The 20,807-nt window shown below is 37.3% G+C and overlaps 1 protein-coding gene across 12 annotated transcripts in view; it reads right to left on the bottom strand.

The window, feature by feature from the left end:
- Window positions 1–20,246, bottom strand: part of Robo2 (roundabout guidance receptor 2) — a 516,317-nt gene extending 496,071 nt beyond the window's left edge. For 5 of the 12 annotated variants that reach the window (XM_048346423.1, XM_048346415.1, XM_048346413.1 and 2 more), the window contains exon 1: window positions 19,313–20,245. In XM_048346423.1, the coding sequence (XP_048202380.1) occupies window positions 19,313–19,370 (58 nt within the window). In that variant the 5' untranslated portion in view covers window positions 19,371–20,245. Of the gene's footprint in view, window positions 1–19,312 lie in introns of all 12 variants that reach the window. The other 7 variants (XM_048346417.1, XM_048346422.1, XM_048346419.1 and 4 more) reach the window with 3 other exon arrangements.
- Between the last annotated feature and the right edge of the window lie 561 nt (window positions 20,247–20,807).

Genomic DNA, 20,807 nt, shown 5'->3' with positions numbered 1-20,807 from the left:
TTTCTGGCCTAATCATAAAACCAGGAAAATGAACTTATGCATAGACCCCTCTATAGAGACCATCCTTTGCAATACATATATGCTATTTTTTACAGAATAATAAACATTAGATACAAGGGGGTTGAGCCTTAGTAGAAATATGAATTATAAGTTGCGTAAAAGGGAAGAATCCTAAAATAAATCAATACAAGTAATACAAATCAAAGAAAAGTGAGCATGGTGGCTATATTTTACTATTTCTAGAAAATATCTATTAACTATGATAATTCTAAAAGTAAATATGTAAGGATTTAATTATTAGGACACTTTGCATTGCTAATACAATAAACTTTAGCTAAGGTTTACACTTGCAAACACACACACACACACACACACACACACACACACATACACGTACACTGTGCTCAAATCTAGCACTCTACCATTTGAACCAGAGGTCCACTTCCAGATTTTTGGTTGTTAATTGAAGAGAAGAGTCTTTCTGGTTTGTCTGCCTCAGCTGGCTTTAAAATGTGATCCTCTCCTCTCAGTCTTTGAGTAGCTAGGAACAGTTTGAATTTTTCAATAAAAAGCATATCTACAGGAATCATAAATTCCTTGCTGAATTCCAATTTACTCTAGCTCAACAAGCAGACTTAGAAGTGCGACCAAAGAACTTCTGATATCTTCAATTTTGGGGGAAGCAATAAGAAAATATAAGATTTACCCCTGTTCAGTCTGAAATAAAACTAGAGCAAAAAATATTTGGGGATCTTCATCCTGACTCACTTTGCCAAATTCCCAATTTCAACTTAAGCCCATGGAAACAGTTCACCTGCCCCTTCCCTTGCTACTATTCCAATTCTGTCAAATATATCTCTGTTAGGTTTTCAATCATTCTTAATCGCTTCATATTTGGTGATAATGCATTTGTTTATGACCTCATCACTTTATTCTGGAGTTCATTTTCTGACTTTGGCCTTTTCTTCCTCCCTCCACCTTGACTAATACTTTCCTAGCAGTCATACTTTGTATTTTTAATAACATTAATCCACTTTAAAACCTCTAGATGGATTTCACTAATTCCCTTCTATGACTGAGCTTTTCTCAAGGAGAACTCCAATCTCACTTTCAAGAATCTTCCTCCTGCCCCTATATCAGAAATACAATCTCTTTATTTTTAAATATTTACTTTATTTTATTGTTAAGTAGTTCTATAAAGAGGTTATAATTCCATCAGCCAGGTTTCTGAGTACAATGTGTCTTTGTTTGTTTGTTTGTTTTTTTTCAAATTTTTATTATCAAACTGATGTACAGAGAGGTTACAGTTTCATACCTTAGGCATTGGATACATTTCTTGTACTGTTTGTTACCTTGTCCCTCATACCCCCCTTTCCCCTCCCCCTTACCCTTTCCCCCCCTGAGGTGTTCAGTTCACTTACACCAAACAGTTTTGCAAGTATTGCTATTGTACAATGTGTCTTATTCTGTGCCACCCCTCCACTCTTCTCCAACATTATCCTCCATGCCATAAATGAGCGCACTATCCTAGAAACAACTGTTCAAACAGCAATCTCAACCATGCTTAATTCTTGACCTTTTGTTCAAGTTAGCTGCCAAATGAAATCTTCTCACAAGACTCCATTTTGGCAGCCTTTTAGAGTCTCACATGAGCTCGGCAGGTACCTCAATCAGAGGCCTCAGAGGGAAGAAAGTGAACATATTGAACTTATCTTGAGGTCTATGGAGCTCAGTCCACTGTATATAGCACTGAACTGAACAAATGGAAGAAGAGTGATGAAGCTGAGGGTATATGAGAGAGTTCTAATTCTACCTGACCCATACCATGCCATGCTTCTAATACAAAGGACAAGCCATGTCAGATTCTTTATACAAGCCTATACCATTAGACCCAGGGTAACTCATTCCTTATTTTTGCTATGACACATGAGATAGAAATTTTATTTCTTAAATGATAGAAATAACAAGAAAAGTATTCTGTGACATCATAACAGAGTCAACTTTCTGTGCATCTTAGAGCAGAGTTTTATTGCATCATGGCCCTGATCATTTATTTATATAGAGTGTATGGCTATTTTCTCCCAACAAAGGCAAAGTTGAGAAGTATGATAGGTCTTCAAAAATGTCCACAAATAGATATTGCCTTCTCCCTTTATGGAAAAGTTCTGGGATATTCTGTCTACAGTATTAACGCTTAGTATATTACAGAGGCAACGAGAGATGGCAAGATCAGGAAGGAGTTGATGAGAGTTGGCAGGCAGCTCCACATTTTTTCTGTTCTCTTGGGTTTATCATTAATAATAGAAACCAATAAGCAAAGCCTGTGTGCCAGCTTGTAGGAAATGTCTAGTGCATATCTGAAAAGTTTTAAATCAAGATAGGTGATTTGAAAATCAAATTATAATACACTATTTCACACTCAAGTATTAATTCATTTAAAATAATGAAACCAGAAGAAAAACACCACAGAATGATTTCCAACTTATGTAGCCAGTCTTCGGGGTTACTTTCCACACCTGTTATCATTTTGCAGCTCTCTATTCATCAGAAACTATCAAATTTTTCCCTTTTCTCTTAAATTGAATGACCCTCAATGGCATATGTCCAGATAATAAGATCTCATTAATGTTGAAGCTAGTAAAAGGTATTATATTCTGGATTCTGTTCAACTAAGGTATCTGATTACAATTCTTATATACTTCCATAGTGGGTTGCACTTTTCCTTTTGAACTGTACAATGCAATTCCATATACAAGCAAATCCTACTATTTAATTCAACAATAATCCTGGCATGATCATTTTCCAACTAATCATTTTTCTAAGGCTTTTTTAAAAATTATACAGTCATGAAAAGCAGGTACCTGAAATATTTTAAATGCACTTGCCAATTTTCCCTCTACTACATAAAAAGGTCAAACAAGGTTCATATTCATATTATTATTAATCTGTATAGGCCAGGGTACACAAGACAATATGCAGCACTGCCTCACATTTTAGTTGACAGAAGTTTTTCTTCCTAAAGACTGTTTTTGTACTAAGCTCTATATGTATTCTGCAAATCTCATGTTCTGGCAGTGACGTGCAAAATGGAAGAATTATTTCAATTGTACTTAAGCAACGTTCACTGAAACAAAGTGTGCCTAGTGATGCAATACACCCGAAATGGTACTATAATCCTGTGACCTTTCAACTGGGATATGACACTCCTAATCTGAATCAGCCTCCCGTCAACCCCTCTTCCACACTTATCCCCTGAGCCCTTTCAATGTTATTGCTTTGCTGGCTTCTCCCTCTAGTTAGATACTTAGATTTCTGGTTATTTCCCTGAAGAATTAGTTTACATTTATATACTAAATAAAGCAATGGTTCTGGTTCTAAGAAGAGTTTTTCTGTCTAAATTTTTGTGTTTTGAGTAGGGTGGGCGGGAGGAGAGGGGAAGTGGTGGTTTTCTAATATAGGATGAGTAACTTCATTGTTCTGTTCTCTCCTTTATATCACTAATAAAGATGTTAAATCAGACCTCACTTAAAGCAGATCTCTAGACATCACTCACTAAATCGTTACATTTTTATCACTGATTGCCCTTGGGTGTTACCACCTCTTAACAAGATATTTCACTTCCATAGAGTGCAAAACAGGATAAGCCTCACACCATGTTTTCAAATGTCACTTGTTCTCATAGGTGAAAGCAAAGGTTTTTGGAGGGAGTGTATACATATAAGCCCCATGCTGATCTTATTTTATATTTGATAAACATAAAATAAAAAGGAGAAAGGGAATACATATTTTTAACTAGGGCTTGGTTTAATTTGCCATATGCATATTAAAAGCTCTCATTGCATTAAGATCACCCTGAAAAAAAAAAAAGTATAGAAAAACATCAGCTTGAAAAGTTCCACTTGTTAGGCATAAGTCAGGCAAAAAATAGAGTTCCTATATTTGCAACTCCAACCATCAACAAGGTTTCTGTAACTCTAGCAATGGCATTGAACTCTACTGTGTATATAATATAACTGAGAGATAGAAAGGGAATTGCAGTGTTACAAATTCTCATTTATCCTGCTGAACTATGCCATCCATAAAACAGATATGTGCATACACATCTAAATATAAAGAACAACTTCTTTGTAAATCACAAACTGTCTCTTACATCCAAGTGCTCATGGGAAAGTAACACCTGCCACCCTTAACACATTCTCATTATATGCTTCTTGAAACTCTCAAGAGTATTGTAATTAGTTTCTTTATCAAACAAACAAAACTGCTATTTAGATGTTGTGAAACAGATCTCTCTACAACACATTCTGAATATTTTTATCATTAATGCCATGTTTTTCCTTCAATGTCATGAAAAAAATCCTAAGACTAGCCAAGTGATGTAAGTGTTTACTTGGGGGTATTTTCACCATTTAATTTCATGTAACAGTAGTCTCCATTAACAGTACATAAAATGATGCATTAGAAAGGACTATGGAAGGCATCACAAATTTAGAAAACCTTTGTCAAAAGCTATGATAATGTATAAGATCTAATTTGCAAAATGTCCAAAGTAGTATGAAGACTTTTCTTGTCTGCTTTTTTTTCCCTCTGCATTAAAAACAGAAGGTATTAATCACCTAATCTCAAAGGCAGCTGACTGAAGCTATTCACTGACTCAGGCATTCGTACTCATGTGGCCCCATGAATAACTCTCAAGGCTTTTATTACAGCTTTGAGTGGACTCTTAGCAGCACAGTCTTTCTTTAGCAATCCTCAACCCCTTAGGCTTCAGAAGGATTATAGATAATGTCTGAAAGAAAGCATCATTGGTAAAAACAAAAGTTTTTAGAAGGAAAAAAAAAAAGAATTTGAGCAAAGTGGACATACAAGAGACAACTCATGATTCATGGCCTGTACTGGTTTCTGCCTCTTTCTCTCACTCAATACACTCTTTAGTTTTACTGCTTGATAAGAAGGGACCAAATCAGTGCACTTCTCCTAGCAACCAATATCAGTCAGTAAAGAAGGCATGTCATCTACTTAAAGGGAAAACGGAAGAATTTGGGGTCATACAAAGCAGACACATGTTCTTTTGCATTCGATCCCAAATTGATTATCAAAAGGATTCACTCGATGCTAAATAATTCTGTTTTATGTGAATGTGAACAATCTGTAGAACTAAATATCAGCTGGTCTTCTTGCTGTAGAGTTGAGTGTCAAATGCTAATACAATCCACTTTATTCAAAGTTGTTATTCACTTTTCAATGCACCCCAACTGTGATTCCTCATAGTTCACAAAGTTCATCCTTCCCAGGTATTTTCTTGTACTTCTTGGATCATTGCAGATGCAAAATATATGCTTACAATTCCTGCAAATTTAGCCCATGTTTAGAATTGAATCCTCCTGGAGATAAAAGTGTAAGCTTTTGCTTGGTTGTCTTATTTGCATACCTGTCTGGTAAGATAAAAATTCCCTCTGAAGAGAAAAGGTAAGCAAATTGGAATTTACATTTAACATAATGAGTCAGGGTTACTGAAAGCATCCAAAACCCTTTCTAAGAGTCAGCTGAAATACTCAAACATTTTAAGAGTTCAACAGAAAACCAAAATAGGATTTATAGTTTGGAAAATGTTCTTATGAAATGAAAGTATGCAGTTTGGATTTGAACAGAGGGCAGGCATCAAACAACTCAATTTATGCATATCTTACACTCATGAATATGGGGTGACAGATAAAAGCTCTATTCGCCCAAACTATGCAGGCACATGTTGCAAATACTTCCCTGAATTCTCTTTTCTTTCATTGTGTATTCAAAACTGACATTATCCAGGCTTTCAAAGCACAAGAGCAGGATTGAAAAACTTAAAAACATACTTAACTATAAAGTCATCGACATGTTTTCATGAGAGCCAATCAAGGGGAATAAAAACGGCTAAATCTGTTAACACTTCCTTTCTGATGAAGTTATTAAACAGCACTAGTGGCCATGTTTTTAAGGAAAAAGGAGGTTGGAAACCTCAACGGAATGACAGCTTCAAAGATGTGTCAGTTGGGGACTCCCATGCCATTGAAATATTTTTCCAATCTTAGCTTTTAACACAAGATTAAATGAAAACAATTCATGTGAAAAAACAACTCATTTCATTTGGAGACCATGAAATGTTCTAAATCTTTCCATTTCCATTTCCACAAAAAAAAAAAAAAAGAATTATTGGTGACCCAGGCATTTCTTTTCAAAAAATTACATTCTAGCTGAGTAGAGTAACACATGCCTATAACCGTTCACCTGAAGTAGGAAGGTTTGAGAGCTCAAGGGCAGCCTAAGCTACAAGACAATGAGCTATCTCAAAAGGAAAGCGAAGAAAAAAAAATAAAGAAATGAGAGGAGAGATAAGGAGAAGTGAGGGGACAAAAGGGAAGGAGAGGAAAGAAAGGAGAGGAGAAAAGGGGAGGAAAAGGAGAAGGAGGACAGAAAGAAGGGTGATGAAGAGGGAAAGGAGGGAGAAAAGGAGGAAAGGAAGAAAGAGAGTGAAAAAGAGTACAAGAGATTGTAAAATATATTTTTTTCTCCACTTAGATTTACTTAGAATCCACAATAGAGATGAGTGGGAAGTAAGATCATGGGAGTCTAGGTCCTGTCCTGGTTCCTCTCTTAATATCTAAAGGTACCTGATTCTTTGTTTTTATTTCTTTCTCTCTTCTTGCATTCCTTTCTGTCCTCCCTCTATCACCTTCTGTTTTCCTTCCTTTTTTATTTCCTCCCTTCTTTCCCTTTTCCCTTATTTCCCTTCCATCCTTCTTTTCAGAGATTTTACTGAAACCTCATACTTGCGAAGTAAACCCTTGACCTTATAACACATGACCCAAAGCTCCAGTCCTGAAATGTATTTTTGAATGCACAAGGTATTAGACATATAGGCATATGAGAGTTAGATGTATTGTTTAGATAGTAGAGCAACAGTAAACTTGGTTTTCAGTAAGTATAGTTTTTGGAAAAACAAAGTTCATTGGAATTTTGGAAAATAATTGTCAAAGTTCTTTTTCTTAGATGTGTTCCAGCTTTCTCTTATTTTAATGTAAGCCTAAAAACTATATTCTACAATTATCAGTTATATCTTTAAAATATTTTTATCATGTTGTAGTTTTTGCAACTATTTCAAGTATATATTGTAAAACTTTATTGTGTGATTCTCACCTTGATATATAAAGATGTATAAACCTTATGATTCAAATTGCTTCATTTATTTTGAAAGTTATCTTGTTGCCTATCTTACATATGAACATATAACAGTGATTTTGGACAAATACTTTAAATTTTAGATGGATTCTATCTAGGTACATCTTGCATAAACTAACAAAGTAGTTCATGCTTTTCAGCTAATTTCCAAAAAGGCCAATAACCAAAAGTGAGGGAAGATACTAAATCAATCCTTGCCAGAGAAATTTAAAACAAAAATGACTTATAACTCACCTGAGCAATTGCTCTGCTGCATACAGTCCCAATTATATTGATCATAAATGAATACTAATGTTTTAGTATTAAATTCTAAATATTATTAATTTATAAACAAAATATAAGTACTTCTTCCTGCCAATGAAGGATAGTAAATATGAGTTACAAAAGAATCACTATTATATTTGCATACCTTCTGTACCATGTGTGTATCATGAGTCCATGTCAAAATCCAGGAATAAAGTACATAAGGCTGGACAAGAGAGCACGAGTGCTTTAAAAAATGGATGGTTGTGGTGTGGGATAATTTTTTCCAGGTTAATTTTTCTCTTTCAAATGTATTTATGGATAAAAATCAACAATAGAGCATTATACAAAAGTAGTTAGCATAACAGAATTTAACGTTGCCAAAGGGCTTGAAAGCTGCACAGTCAAATCTCTCCCTATCTCTTGTCTAAACTTCTGGCCACCCAAGGTATAATCACTATTCAGCAGTGAAGATATTATTTTATTTGTGTTTTCTTTGCCGGTATACACAACCACTCAGATGTAAATATGAATAATGAGTAACTGTGAAAAGTTATTACAATCAATATCTCTATCACATGTAGAAAAGTTAAATACGTTGATGCAAAGTAGTTAAGTGGAGACTGGGCATTGATTTTAGAGAATCATTCTGAACTAGGAATACTTACTTAGAACTCAGTATGCATATTTACAAAAAGATCTATCTTGGATACACACACACACACACACACACACACACACACACCAGTAGTTTAAAGCAATATTCTGGAAAAATGTCAATCAGCCAACAAGAGAACAAAAGGCAGTATGATAGAAACCAGTTCTATTTGTTACCCAAAATTGCTATATTTGGTGTGGTTCTCTTGTTTACTGCTTCCATTCATAACACTATTCACGGGGGATGCCATGTGTTCTGGGATCTGCTTATGATGCAATGGAAACACACCAGTCACAGCATGTTTGTCACATTTGCATGGATGTGGTCACAGATGGGCTTGTAGAGGGCAACGAAATTCTTAATCAGGTACCTGAAGACTCAGACTTGAAACATCATATGGAAAGGGTTGCAAAAATCTGTTCTCAACAAGCCCAAAGTAAGTTTGACAACGAAAGACCTCTTTAATTATATTCTGTTTACAGTAGGCAGAGAAGAAAAAAACACTAGAAAAATACAATAGTTATACTTCTAATCAGCTTTAAAAGCAGCAGTTAGATAACGCTTATAAAATGCTAGGCACCACGAAGAACATTAGGGATATATTTTTTATCGGTATTTATTTCTTCTTTGGTACATCTATATGAGAGAGATATTGATACTTAATTACTCCTAAAGATAGTGATATGGAGTGCAATGGTTAAATTATTTGTCAAACGTACTGAGTAATCTTTGTAACAGTCTTTCAATGATCATAATCCACTTCCTCCTTACAATCAACCCAGACATCTCCCCTTCCCTCCAGTTCACCACTGTCATCTCTTTGTCGTTCCTCATTTTTCCACTTGTCAAAACCTCCTCTGAGGCCTAGTGTATTGGACCCAGTTGGTAGATTTTGCAGCTCCTAGATGATGCAGATAGAAATGACTTCTTCCTTCTTAGAATCATCAGACTACTTTCTATGTTTTCTGATTCCTATTTACCAGATTCTTCTTTTATTTCAGTGATTCATCTCATTGCTACCTTCCCATCTAAGTATTCATAGCCTCCCAAGTGGGACCAATTTACCAGGTGATTCTCTTATATCTGGGGCCAAGTAAGTTTTCTTTTCAATAAATTAGTGCTCAATAAATTGTGAGGAATCAAATGATAACTTCAATATGCCCAAACAAATTGTCTCATGGTAATGTCCAAACAACAGCTGGCCCTTTCCAACAACAAAAAACTAAACTCTTGTTATGAAGTTTTAAGGTGTAAGAAGGTAGAAGCTGTCATGGGAACAAAGGTGGTGTAGAAATAAACAGAGTCAGCTCTGCCACCGTATATCAGTGGGGTCTTTGAAAAGGCACATAAAACATATGAGCTTCAGTCTGCATATGTTCAATCAAACCTCAAGATATAAGACAAAAGTCACACATCTTGAGACTTTTCTGGTTCTGAGATGACAGCATTCTATAAGTTATAGTTATCATTCTTGAGTCTCAGCTACAAGTTTAATTGAATTAATTATAGTTGTAAAATTTTACAGAGCAACTGACCATAACGTTGATGATAACAATCACGGAAAGAATTCAAAATTAGGACTGTGGAAAATTGAAGACATTATTGTGATATAAAATTGTTTCACTCAAACCATCTAATCCAGCCAGATGCTGGAGGCTCATGCCTTTAATCCTAGTTACTCAGGAGGCTGAGATCTGAGGGTTATGATTAGAAGTCAGTCCAGGCAGGAAAGTCTGTGAGACTTAACATAGCAAACCTGCACTAAACTACCCAAAAAGCTAGAAGTAGAGCTGTGGCTCAAGTGGTAGAGGCCTGGCCTTGAGCAAAAGAAGCTCAGGGACAGTACCCAGGCTCTGAGGTCAAGCCTCAGGACTGGTACATAAAAATACAAATAAATAAAACCCATGAAGGCCATTCAACACTTTCTTTGAGTTAAAAGAAAACATTTATCCCACGCATGACTTTTAAAATGCAAACTGGTATATCTGCTTTGGAAAACCTTTTGCAATGATCCAAAAGGTTAAACATAGTGTTCACATATATCCTTGCAATTCCATTGTAGGTTAAATAAAAATATATGACTGAGTAAAAAATGAGTACATGAATGTTCATGTAAAAAGTGGCAAAATGGAAAAAACTTTAATGTCCATCAACTATTAAGTCAAGGAATATGTGATCTGAAATTGTAATTGGCAATAAAAAAGGAAAGAAATACTGGTAAATGTCATATGGATTGCCCTTGAAATTATTGTGCTTGAAATAAAGTAAGTCACAAAATACCATGTATTTTGACTGATTTCTTTAAATGAGATGCCCAGAACAGAAAAATCTATAGAAATTAAATGTCAATGTTTTTATTTTGTTGTTTAGTTGTTGTTATTGCTTTACTGTTTGAGAAAGGCTTGCTAGAAAAGAAACAAAGTATAAAGCTACTTTTTTGGTGACAAAAAACATACTAAAATTAGACTCGACATTGTTGTACAACTCTGTTAATATACTAAAAGTACTGAATAACCTTATTAAAAGCACCATTTTATGATATACTATTTTCATCTCAATAAATCTACTTGAGAAAATTGATAACAAAACATTATTAATTAATATCTATGATGGGCTTAATTCTGTTTTAAAAGTAAAATTTTCACGTGCCTTCTCCAACTTATTTTCCTAATACTTTTATTCCCCTTTTTTTCTTAATATAATGTACCTTGACTTTATTTTAATTTAATTTTATTATCTTTAAAAAGTAGTACGAAGGAGTTACCATTGAACAAATCAGTTGGTAAGTACAATCCAACTTATTTTCTTAAATCATTAATAAACAGAGAAGGTCCCATTTGCTGATTTCCTGTGTATATATCAGTTACAGTTAAGTAGACAGTTAAATCTTCTCCAAAGCTAAGGAAATGTCTCAATTCTGGGAGACATCAGCATGTAAGTAGAACTTCAGTGTGAGAGTGTTATCTTCTTAGATGGCACATTAGAATCACATGAAGGAGAAGGCTAAATGTAGAACTCCCCTATGACCCAGCAACCCCACTTTTGGGTATTTATCCAAAAAACCACAAACAAAATCACAGTAAAGCCACCAGCACAACAATGTTCATTGCAGAGCAATTTGTCATAGCGAGAATCTGGAACCAACCCAGATGCCCCTCCATAGACGAATGGATCAGGAAAATGTGGTACATATACACAATGGAATTTTATGCCTCTATCAGAAAGAATGACATTGCCCCATTTGTAAGGAAATGGAAGGACTTGGAAAAAATTATACTAAGGGAAGTGAGCCAGACCCAAAGAAACATGGACTCTATGGTCTCCCTTATTGGGAATAATTAGCACAGGATTAGGCAAGCCACAGCAGAGGATCACAAGAGCCCAATAGCAATACCCTTATGATCACATAAGATGATGCTAAGTGAAATGAACTCCATTTTATGGAAATGATTGTTATATCACAGTTGTAACTACTTTCAACATCCCATGTGTATCTGTAGTTTATACTGTTGATGATGTTCTTGTATCATCTTCTTGGATTGTATCTACACTATCTCTGTAATCTTATCTGAGTATATTGGAAACCGTGTATACTGGTATTAGAATTAGGAAATTGAGAGGGAATACCAAAATTGAGAGACAAAGGGTAAATAAGAGAAACAACAACAAAAGCAATACTTGCAAAACTGTGTGGTGTAAGTGAACTGAACACCTCAGGGGGGGGAAAGGGGGCGGGGGGAGGGGGGTATGAGGGACAAGGTAACAAACAGTACAAGAAATGTATCCAATGCCTAACGTATGAAACTGTAACCTCTCTGTACATCAGTTTAATAATAAAAACTTTAAAAAAAAAAGAATCACATGAAAGAGTATGTGTCTTGTCAAAACGTGTACATCATTCAGTAATGGGCTAAAAACACAGCAGTATTGGTGTAAGAATCAGGGAAAGTCCTGAAAATCAGCATTATAGAAAATATCCTTTGATAGGAAAGAGGCCTATTGGAACAAATATTCCATTCTGTATCTTCTACCAGAAATAAGGCAGAATATTAAATTATGAGAAATAATGATGTCATTTGAGTTGACATTCATGTTTGCTCTTCTCCATCACCCAATACACACACACACGTGCATATACTGCAACTACAATTAAACAGTCATGTGTTGAGATAGCCATGAAAACATCACTTAAGTACTCTGTAAGCACATTTTCATTTATTCAACAAATATTTGACTATCTACTATGTTTTATTCCGTGCTCTGGGCACTGAAGGTACATTGCTAGACATGACAGTCAGTGCTAAGTCCCTTCCCTAGGAGTTTAGTGAAGGAGCAGATGATAAACTAACCAATGTCTGCCTATACTTATGAACTGTTGGCAGAACAGGTTAATCTCTCCTGCTTCTGCAGAGTTTCCTACAAGATGTACTAACTATTGTTCTCTGTAGAAGTATGTTTTCAGGGATATTTATTGAGATGTAGTTCATGCATCCTCAAATACGTAGATGGTCAACTTCAAGTACAGAAGGTGGATTTTATTATGGTCCAATGGAACCAGTTTAATGTTTTCTTTTATAAGGCAAGGGCTAGACAAGTTACCTTATCACCCATTACAAAATATTCACGTCTCAAGCTAAGAATTCGTCCCCTCTCTAGGGGCTTCAGAAGCAAATCAACACAAACTCACAATAATGTCAATTAGTATGACATGACTAAGAAAATACATCTCTTACCTAAGAATGTCTTGTCTTCTACTAGAATTCAAATATTTGTGATGCTCTAACTTCATAGCTTGTAACTAAGCTAAAGGTCAGTCATTTCAAAATTCTTGATAGACACAAACCACACACACACACACACACACACACACACACACACACACACACACACACACACACACACCTACCATGTAATGAGGACTATGAAAATACTTTAAAGCAAGTAAAGGGGAAAGCCCAATAATGTTTCAAAGCCCAGCAATGTTTTGACCTGAAATGTTGCTATAACTCAAGATATATAATGTCCTTCAAAAGCCAATTAGTTGACTACTTCCTTTCCAGGGTGGCACTATTGGGAGGCAGTGAAGCCTAGAATGCAGAGCCCAAAGAGTGGGTCTTGAGTCATTGTGTATGTGCCTCTTATACTTTGTCTCTGTTCTGTCATGTTGGCCTGCCTAACCAAAGCAATGAGGCCAATGGCTCACAGAGTAAAACTCCCAAATTTGTGAGCCTCAATATACTTTTTTCCCAAACCAGTGAGCCTCAATAAACTTCTTTTTCTTTATAAGTTGGTTGCATCAACTATTAGGTATAATGATGAAAAATACATCCCCATTTCTAAGTAGATGAAGTTGGATTTGGAATTTGATTAAATCATTTAGAAACATAATGGAAGGATCTCAGTAAGAATATTGTGATATTTGTTCTATGGACATTCTTTTGGCTTTTCACATGATTGAAAATGTTGATAATGTTGGAGAGAAAAATTCACAAAGAGCTTGGTATCAGGATAAATTTCAAAAAGTTTGATAGCAAGCTATATATGGACCCTGAAAACAATTAAGAATTATTCATTGTTTGGGGTCAGAAAAAGAATCTGTGAATATTTTCTGTGGTGGCAGCTAGAAAAAAATGAACAGGGCTTTAGCTTGATATATTCTCATGGGACATAAAGTAAAGATAAGAGGATTATAAAAAATATTAACCTTAATACTTTTATCATTGATTATTTATTTCTGGGTAGAAATGTGTGGTTTAAACTCAAAGTCTCACATTTGCTACATAGGATCTTTGTCATTTGTCATACAACTCAGCCTGTTTATGCTTTTTTTTTCCCCCAAATAGGTCTGTGTGTGTGTGTGTGCACGTGCACGCGCGCATGTGCGTGCACTCACAACCAGTGATCATGGGGCTTGAACTCAAGGCCTAAACTCAAGGCCTCACACTCTTATTTAACTTTTTATGTCAAGGCTGGGTCTTTATGGGGCTTGAACTCAAGGCCTAAACTCAAGGCCTTACACTCTTAGTTAACTTTTTATGTCAAGGCTGGGTCTTTATGGGGCTTGAACTCAAGGCCTAAACTCAAGGCCTTACACTCTTAGTTAACTTTTTATGTCAAGGCTGGGTCTTTAGTCCTCTAGCTATATACCTATTGCTGGCTTTTTTCTATTTTACTGAAGATAAGAATATCTTGAATTTGTATGCCCAGGCTGGCTTCTATCCTGGATCCTATGATCTCAGCTTCCTGAGTAAGTAGGATTCTAATTATGAGCCACCAGTGCTCAGTGAGTCTTTCATTTTTAACTAGAGGCTGCCTCAGACTGCAGTCTTCCTAATGCCTCCTGTGTAGCTGGGGTTACAGAAACGCTCCATCATCCTAACCCTGTACAATGTATTGAAAACCCAGAGGATTAGACAAATGAATGATACTCAGGACTTCCTACAAATAGGGGAGAACTCACAAAAGTTTTCAGTTAGAAGGAGGTATGTTGAATGAGTGAGCCATACTTCACTTGCTATAAAACAAATAGATTATCATAAAAACCCCCATCTAAATACTGGGAAGGTGGCTTAGTGATTGAGAGCTTGCCTAGCATGCATAAATCTCTAGGTTCAATTACTTAGTACCACAGAAACAGAAAAAGACGGAAAATGGCACTGTGGCTCAAGTGGTAGAGTGCTAGCCTTGAGCAAAAGAAGCTCAAGGACAGTGCCTAGACCCTGAGTTCAAGTCCCAGGACTGGCAAAAAAAAAAAAAAAAAAAAGACTATCATTATTCAGTTATTTTTAGATAAGTACTTGTTTTTTAAAGAAGAAAATAAATATTAAAGTCAATGTATTATTTCACTGGTCTTTACTTATAACCACTGCAAGATACTTACCCATTCTTTTCTTTAAAAATACTCTAGGAGCAAGTGCAGTGGTGCATGCTTGTAAACTAAAAATCAAGTTGGATGTGGAATCATCACCTATAATCTCATTTATACAGAAGGAGAGACAGAAGTAGGAGAATTACAGTCCAAAGCTAGCCTAAGTAAAAGCATAGGAAGTTGTCAGAAAACTAAACCTGAAAGGTCTTGGGATGTAGCACAAGGGAAGTACCATTTGCCTAGTGATTTACAAGGCTCGAGTTAAATCTCTAATATCACCACGAATAAAAATAAATAAGTCTTAAAGCAGTACTATAGTTTCCATGTCTGTTTGAACTCCAGTAAGATATGTGTGTGTGTGTGTGTGTGTGTGTGTGTGTGTGCCTACATTGGAAAAATATAACTCCCACTGAAAGCAACTCTACTTAAAATTACATTGAATCGTTAAAAAAAGTCAAACAAATTTGGCTAAAAATATACATATACAGATATATACATATACATATGTATATACATGCATGCATGTGTGTACATATATATGTTTGTATTTATGTGTATATATACATATAGTGTGTGTGTGTGTGCGTGCGTGTGTGTGTCTTGAATTCAAGGCTTGGGTGCTGTCCCTGAACTCTTACTCAAAGCTAGTGCTCTAGCACTTTGAACCACAGTGCCACTTTTAGTTTTCTGGTGGTTAATTTGAGATACGAGTCTCATGGACTTTCCTCCCTGGGTTGGCTTTGAACTGTGATCCTCAGATATTAGCATCCTGAGTGGCTAGGATTTCAGGTGTGAGCCACCAGATCCCAGCTAAAATAATTTCATAATTTTCTCCTCCCTCTCTCAAAAGTAGTGACATTGATTAAGATGCATTGTACACACACACAAAAAGAAACATGACTGAAATAAAAACTGACTGTAATAAAACTCCTTTATACAGCTACTTAAAGATGATAGAATAATAAAAATAAATTACTGGATGGTCCAAGAAATTATTTTAGCTTATAGTTCTATGTTGTATATCACTAAAGACTATGCAAACAAAGGCAATTGAAATGTGCTAGTCATACATCACTGCAAGAAAAGATTTCAGGTAACGTATGTTCAATTTAAGTTCTGAAATATGCTACATATGGTTATGATAATAGGTCCATTATTGAAAGAAGCACTTTAACAATATATTGGAATCCATATGATATTATGCATCTGCACTACGCACACACATTATCTTCATCTTCCTGAATATCAGGTGTGTCATTTTCATTTAAGAACAGCTAAAGAGCAGAGATAAGAAAATCTTTCTCATTTTAAAAGCACCTTTTCAAAAGTCCTATTAAATGACCAGAGTGAAATATGAGATAAACATGGAATCAAAGAATCTTAAAATTCACATTATTTTCTTGCAAATGATTGAATATATATATTATCATTTAAAAAAAAAACAAAGAAAATCTGGGAAACAAGGAACACACACAATACATATTATTTTATCAAATAACACAAAAAATCTACCTATAATTAATCTGTATGAAATGAGAAAATCTTTATTCATATACCAAAAGTTTGTGTGTAATTCTCAACTAATTCAATTTTTCTTTTCTATGGATTTTTACCAGAAGAAGATTCCAAGAAATCATAAATAATATTAACACATATCTTCCATGAGGAGGCAAAACTCCAACAGTTTTTCATATACTATAAAAATGCACATATAAATTACCCACCAAGTAAATTTCAATGCAAATCTATGTATCATTTGTCACTGAATAAAATTAATTCCTGTTTCTAGCAGAAGGTTACTCAGTATATCTTTGAAATGGTACAAGCTTCTCTAAATTTGAAAATCATGTGGAGAATAAGCACACACCTCTAAGGGGGATAATAAGTAAATGGAGAGAAAGGAATTCTGGAAGACTATGAAGCTTAGAGATCCTATGAAGCAACTCTCTGGTTAGACATGTGAACACCAGGTCCCAAGTGTTAAAACAGCCTAGAGGGCAGTGTTGTCCACATCCCAAATTTTCAACAATCCCCATGGAGAAGCTGTCATCATTCTAAGTATCCAAAGGCAAACCAATGTCAAACGTATGCTCAACATTCCAATTCAGTGTCCACGGTTTCCGTTAGTCTTGATATAGATGTTAAATACAGAAGTAGTTTTATATAAACACAATTTAACAGTTTTAACTCTTCTATGCCTGGACACCTCCCACATACACACATATTACTATAAATTCTCTTGCAAAATTATAGCCCAAACTGCCCCCAAACCCTCAATCTCATATTGGTAAATCACAACAAAGGTGTGTCCTTAGATGAGGGGGAGAGTGGTGAAGAAGAGAAGAATAAAACTGGGAGACAAAGGAGGAAGAAATGGGAAAATAAAGGGAAGAAGGAAGAATAGGAAGGAAGGAGGGAGAGAGGGAGAAAGTGGGAGTGAAAAGACGGAGAAAAATGATGTCTTCTTTTCTACCACTGATCTAGCAAGCTGGTTAATTGCATTTGTTCAGTATAACTCCAAACAGCCTGGTACAATAATTATGTTCTGTAACACCAAGCTCTTCTGATTCCCTCTGTCACTTCCACTGTGCAATTTAATTGCATTCCTCTTAGAGACACACTGATTAAAAAAAAAACAAAACTTGATGATAATTCTACAACCTAACATGTAAACGTGTAGTTTATGTATGTTAGGACATCATGATTCATGCAAGTATACATTTTAAAAAGCTGTATCTAAATCTTATCACCATCACCAAACACATTTGAGACAAATGTATAAACCTTTATATCAGGGTAATGCATATGTACCATTAATGTAAATGTACTTGAGGAAAAAACCCATTGTCACAGTGCAATTCACAGTAGTCAAGTCTGACTACATTGGATGGAAAATCAAGCAGTAAACACACAGACACACACAGACACAGACACACAGACACACACACACACACACACACACACACACACACACACACACACACACACACCCTTGCCTCATATTGCTGAGGGGCAAAAGTACTCCTGTGGTCCATGATTGAAAACAGCCACTTGACAGTAGGTAAACTCATCTGTATTGCCTCATGTTTATAGAAAGCCTTCCCTTTCAAGTCTGATACATTAGGTTTCGTGCAACAGCAGCTGCCAAGACCAAAGTTAGCTCCCACAGATGGGCAAAAATAGGCAGTGCCCCAAATAATGAATTCATCCTCAATGAAATGCTAAAGGAAAGTTTGCATAGCGACATGCTATTAAGATGGCTCAAATATTTAGATTCCTATGCCTCAGCTCCTGTGCAAGTGAAGGAATTAAAACCTGAAACTCTTCCAGTGCACATTTCTGGCAAGGACAAGCTTAGTTCTTTCTTTACACCAATACTTTCCATTCATAGAAAATATAAAAGAACTAAAGTCCCTATGATGCTAGTACTAAATGTTCTTTTGAGTTTCAATGAATGATAAACCTCCCTCCCCAAAAGGACATTGTAATGATTATTCCCACTTTTCATTATAAACAGTTATAGGAATGGTTTTGTAATAGTCTGTCAAGAAACTTAATTTTTGTGCAAATACCCAGGAACGCCAATTGGAACAAAAGATAGGAGAATCAGGCAGAGTCTATGTGCCTGGCAGTCTGATTCATTGAGACACCTGAGTCAGAGGAAGACACCTAAAGGGAGACACCTAGTGCACCTGTTCCAGGTCCCCATTGTGTGAGACCACTGGTGAGTGAACCCATGGTCCCCACCTGCAAGCAGCCAACTCTTAACCATGTATCGTTTTCCTGGAGCTTTGCCCAGTCTCACTTTTGACAGCTCATGATCTAAATTCTTCATTCTCATTTCCTGCTAGGATTGCATTCACTGACATGTAGGTGATACACATTAATCTCTGAGATGTCCACTCTCAAATTCCCAACCTAATGGCCCTGCCTTGGAGTGTCGGTCGCTATAATTGTTTACTTCAATTTCTAAGCCAAAGTTTAGACACAGGAATAAACACCTCATAGACAACAGATACAATAGTATTGGGCTCTTGCAAGATACTTATGTTCCTATTGCTTTATTTTTCTAACAAAGCTGAGTGCCATCATTTACTATCCAATTCCTCAATTAATTAATTAGAATAACAACAACAATAATAACAATAGGCTCCACATGCAGTCCTTTAGAAACAAAAGACCTCAAAAGCCCCATTCCCTAAAAAGCTCCTTCCTGGGCCAAACCTGAATAACAGACATAATGCCATTTAATATATAATCCACCTCAGACCCAAAGAAATGTAGGGGAACAGGAGGGTGAAAGGAAAAGAGCATTTTCAACTTACCATCCACCCGACCATAGATAAATCCACAGAGCAGTAGTTGTGTAAACAGCAGACTCATTTTGACATATTAAAAAGGATCCAGATTGTTTAAGAAACCAATCCCAGAGAGCAAAAGTACAAAAATAAGTATCAAAAAAAGGAGGTAGGTCCAAAGTTGAGACTTTCCTAGATACTAATTAAAGTCAAGAAGAGCCAGTGGCAGGGTCAGAAGGGGCGGGTGGAAGAGTCTTGAACGGGGGGCAGGTTTAGATCCATCCAAATTAACAGAGGGCACTTCAAAAAAGCTGATGTACTTCCTAAATTCCTCCCCCACATTCACCCCAGGCGGCGGGATGGTTCACGTGTATCTAGCCCTCTCTCCTGAGGTTCCATCGCAATCCAAAGCCAAGTTCTTTCTTCAAGAGTCAAGCAAATGCATGCGGAGGAAAAAAAGATCTAATTCCTAGAAAGTGTTCCACAACTTGCCAGCGCGCCGTCCAAAACACCATTGGCGTCTACTGTGGGCTCCTCTCCGGCTCCTCACCGCAGCAGCAACACGTCCTGGAGTTTTTTGTTTGTTTGTTCTGTGTTGTTTTGTTTTCACTTAACTTCCATCCTAAAGATGTGTCAACATAACACTTTGCAAACAAGCGTCTCTCCTTTGCAGCCTGGTTGCCTCCCGCCAACCTCTCTCTCTCTCTCTTTCTGTTTTCCAAAAGAGAGGAGAAAAGGGAAACAGGACCGCTCGGGGTGGAGAATCCGAACTCGTCCGTGGAGCGCTGCGGGAGGGAGGAGTGGAGAGACGCAGGGAGGGAGGGGCCGGGCTGAGATCTCTAACCACCCCCGGGTGCCCCTGCCGCGGTCTCGCAGCTGGCGACTGCGGGCCGAGTGCGCCGGGGACCTGCGAAGCAGCGTGGTGGGAGCGCGCCGTCCGGCCGCCCGCGCGGTCCAGCCGCCAGCCCGTCCCTCCGCTCCAGCCACAGCCGCCGCCGCCGCCGCCGCTGCTCGGGCAGCCGGGCTGCAGAGCGTCCGCCTCTTTCAGCAGCCGCGGCGGGTGGAAGGACTTAGAGGAGGGAAGGCGAGGAGGCGGGCGGGGAGGGGTGGAAAGAGAGCTGCTTGGAGTCGGCCCCGAGGAAGGGGGTGGGGAGGAGGGAGCTGAGGGGGTGCGCCGAGCTCTCCCCCACTCGCCTGCCTGCAGGGGGATGGAGAGGGGTCCTGTCAAGGGGGGAGTCCTAGAGGGGCGGAAAGGAGCCTGGAGCTCTGCGGGCTTTGCAGGACCAGGCCACCGGTCAGCTCCAGCCCCTTCCCTGAGCCTCCGATCTCCCCTTACCCCCTACTGTTTCCCGCCCCGGGAGGGGAAAGGTGAGCTCTGGCCACCGCTCCCCACGCGGCCCAGTTAATGGGCAGGTAATTTTCTCAGGGAGTGATTTCACAGAAGCCCTCCCTAATTATTCACAACCCCCCACCCCCGTTAGCTGGAGCCCCGCACGCGCTGGAAAAAAAGATCAGCCCCCAG

The sequence above is a fragment of the Perognathus longimembris genome, chromosome 5 (assembly GCF_023159225.1).
Source record: "Perognathus longimembris pacificus isolate PPM17 chromosome 5, ASM2315922v1, whole genome shotgun sequence".
NCBI lineage: Eukaryota > Metazoa > Chordata > Mammalia > Rodentia > Heteromyidae > Perognathus > Perognathus longimembris.
Note: the sequence above shows the minus strand (reverse complement) of the source record. Positions and strands in the feature narration are given on the sequence as shown.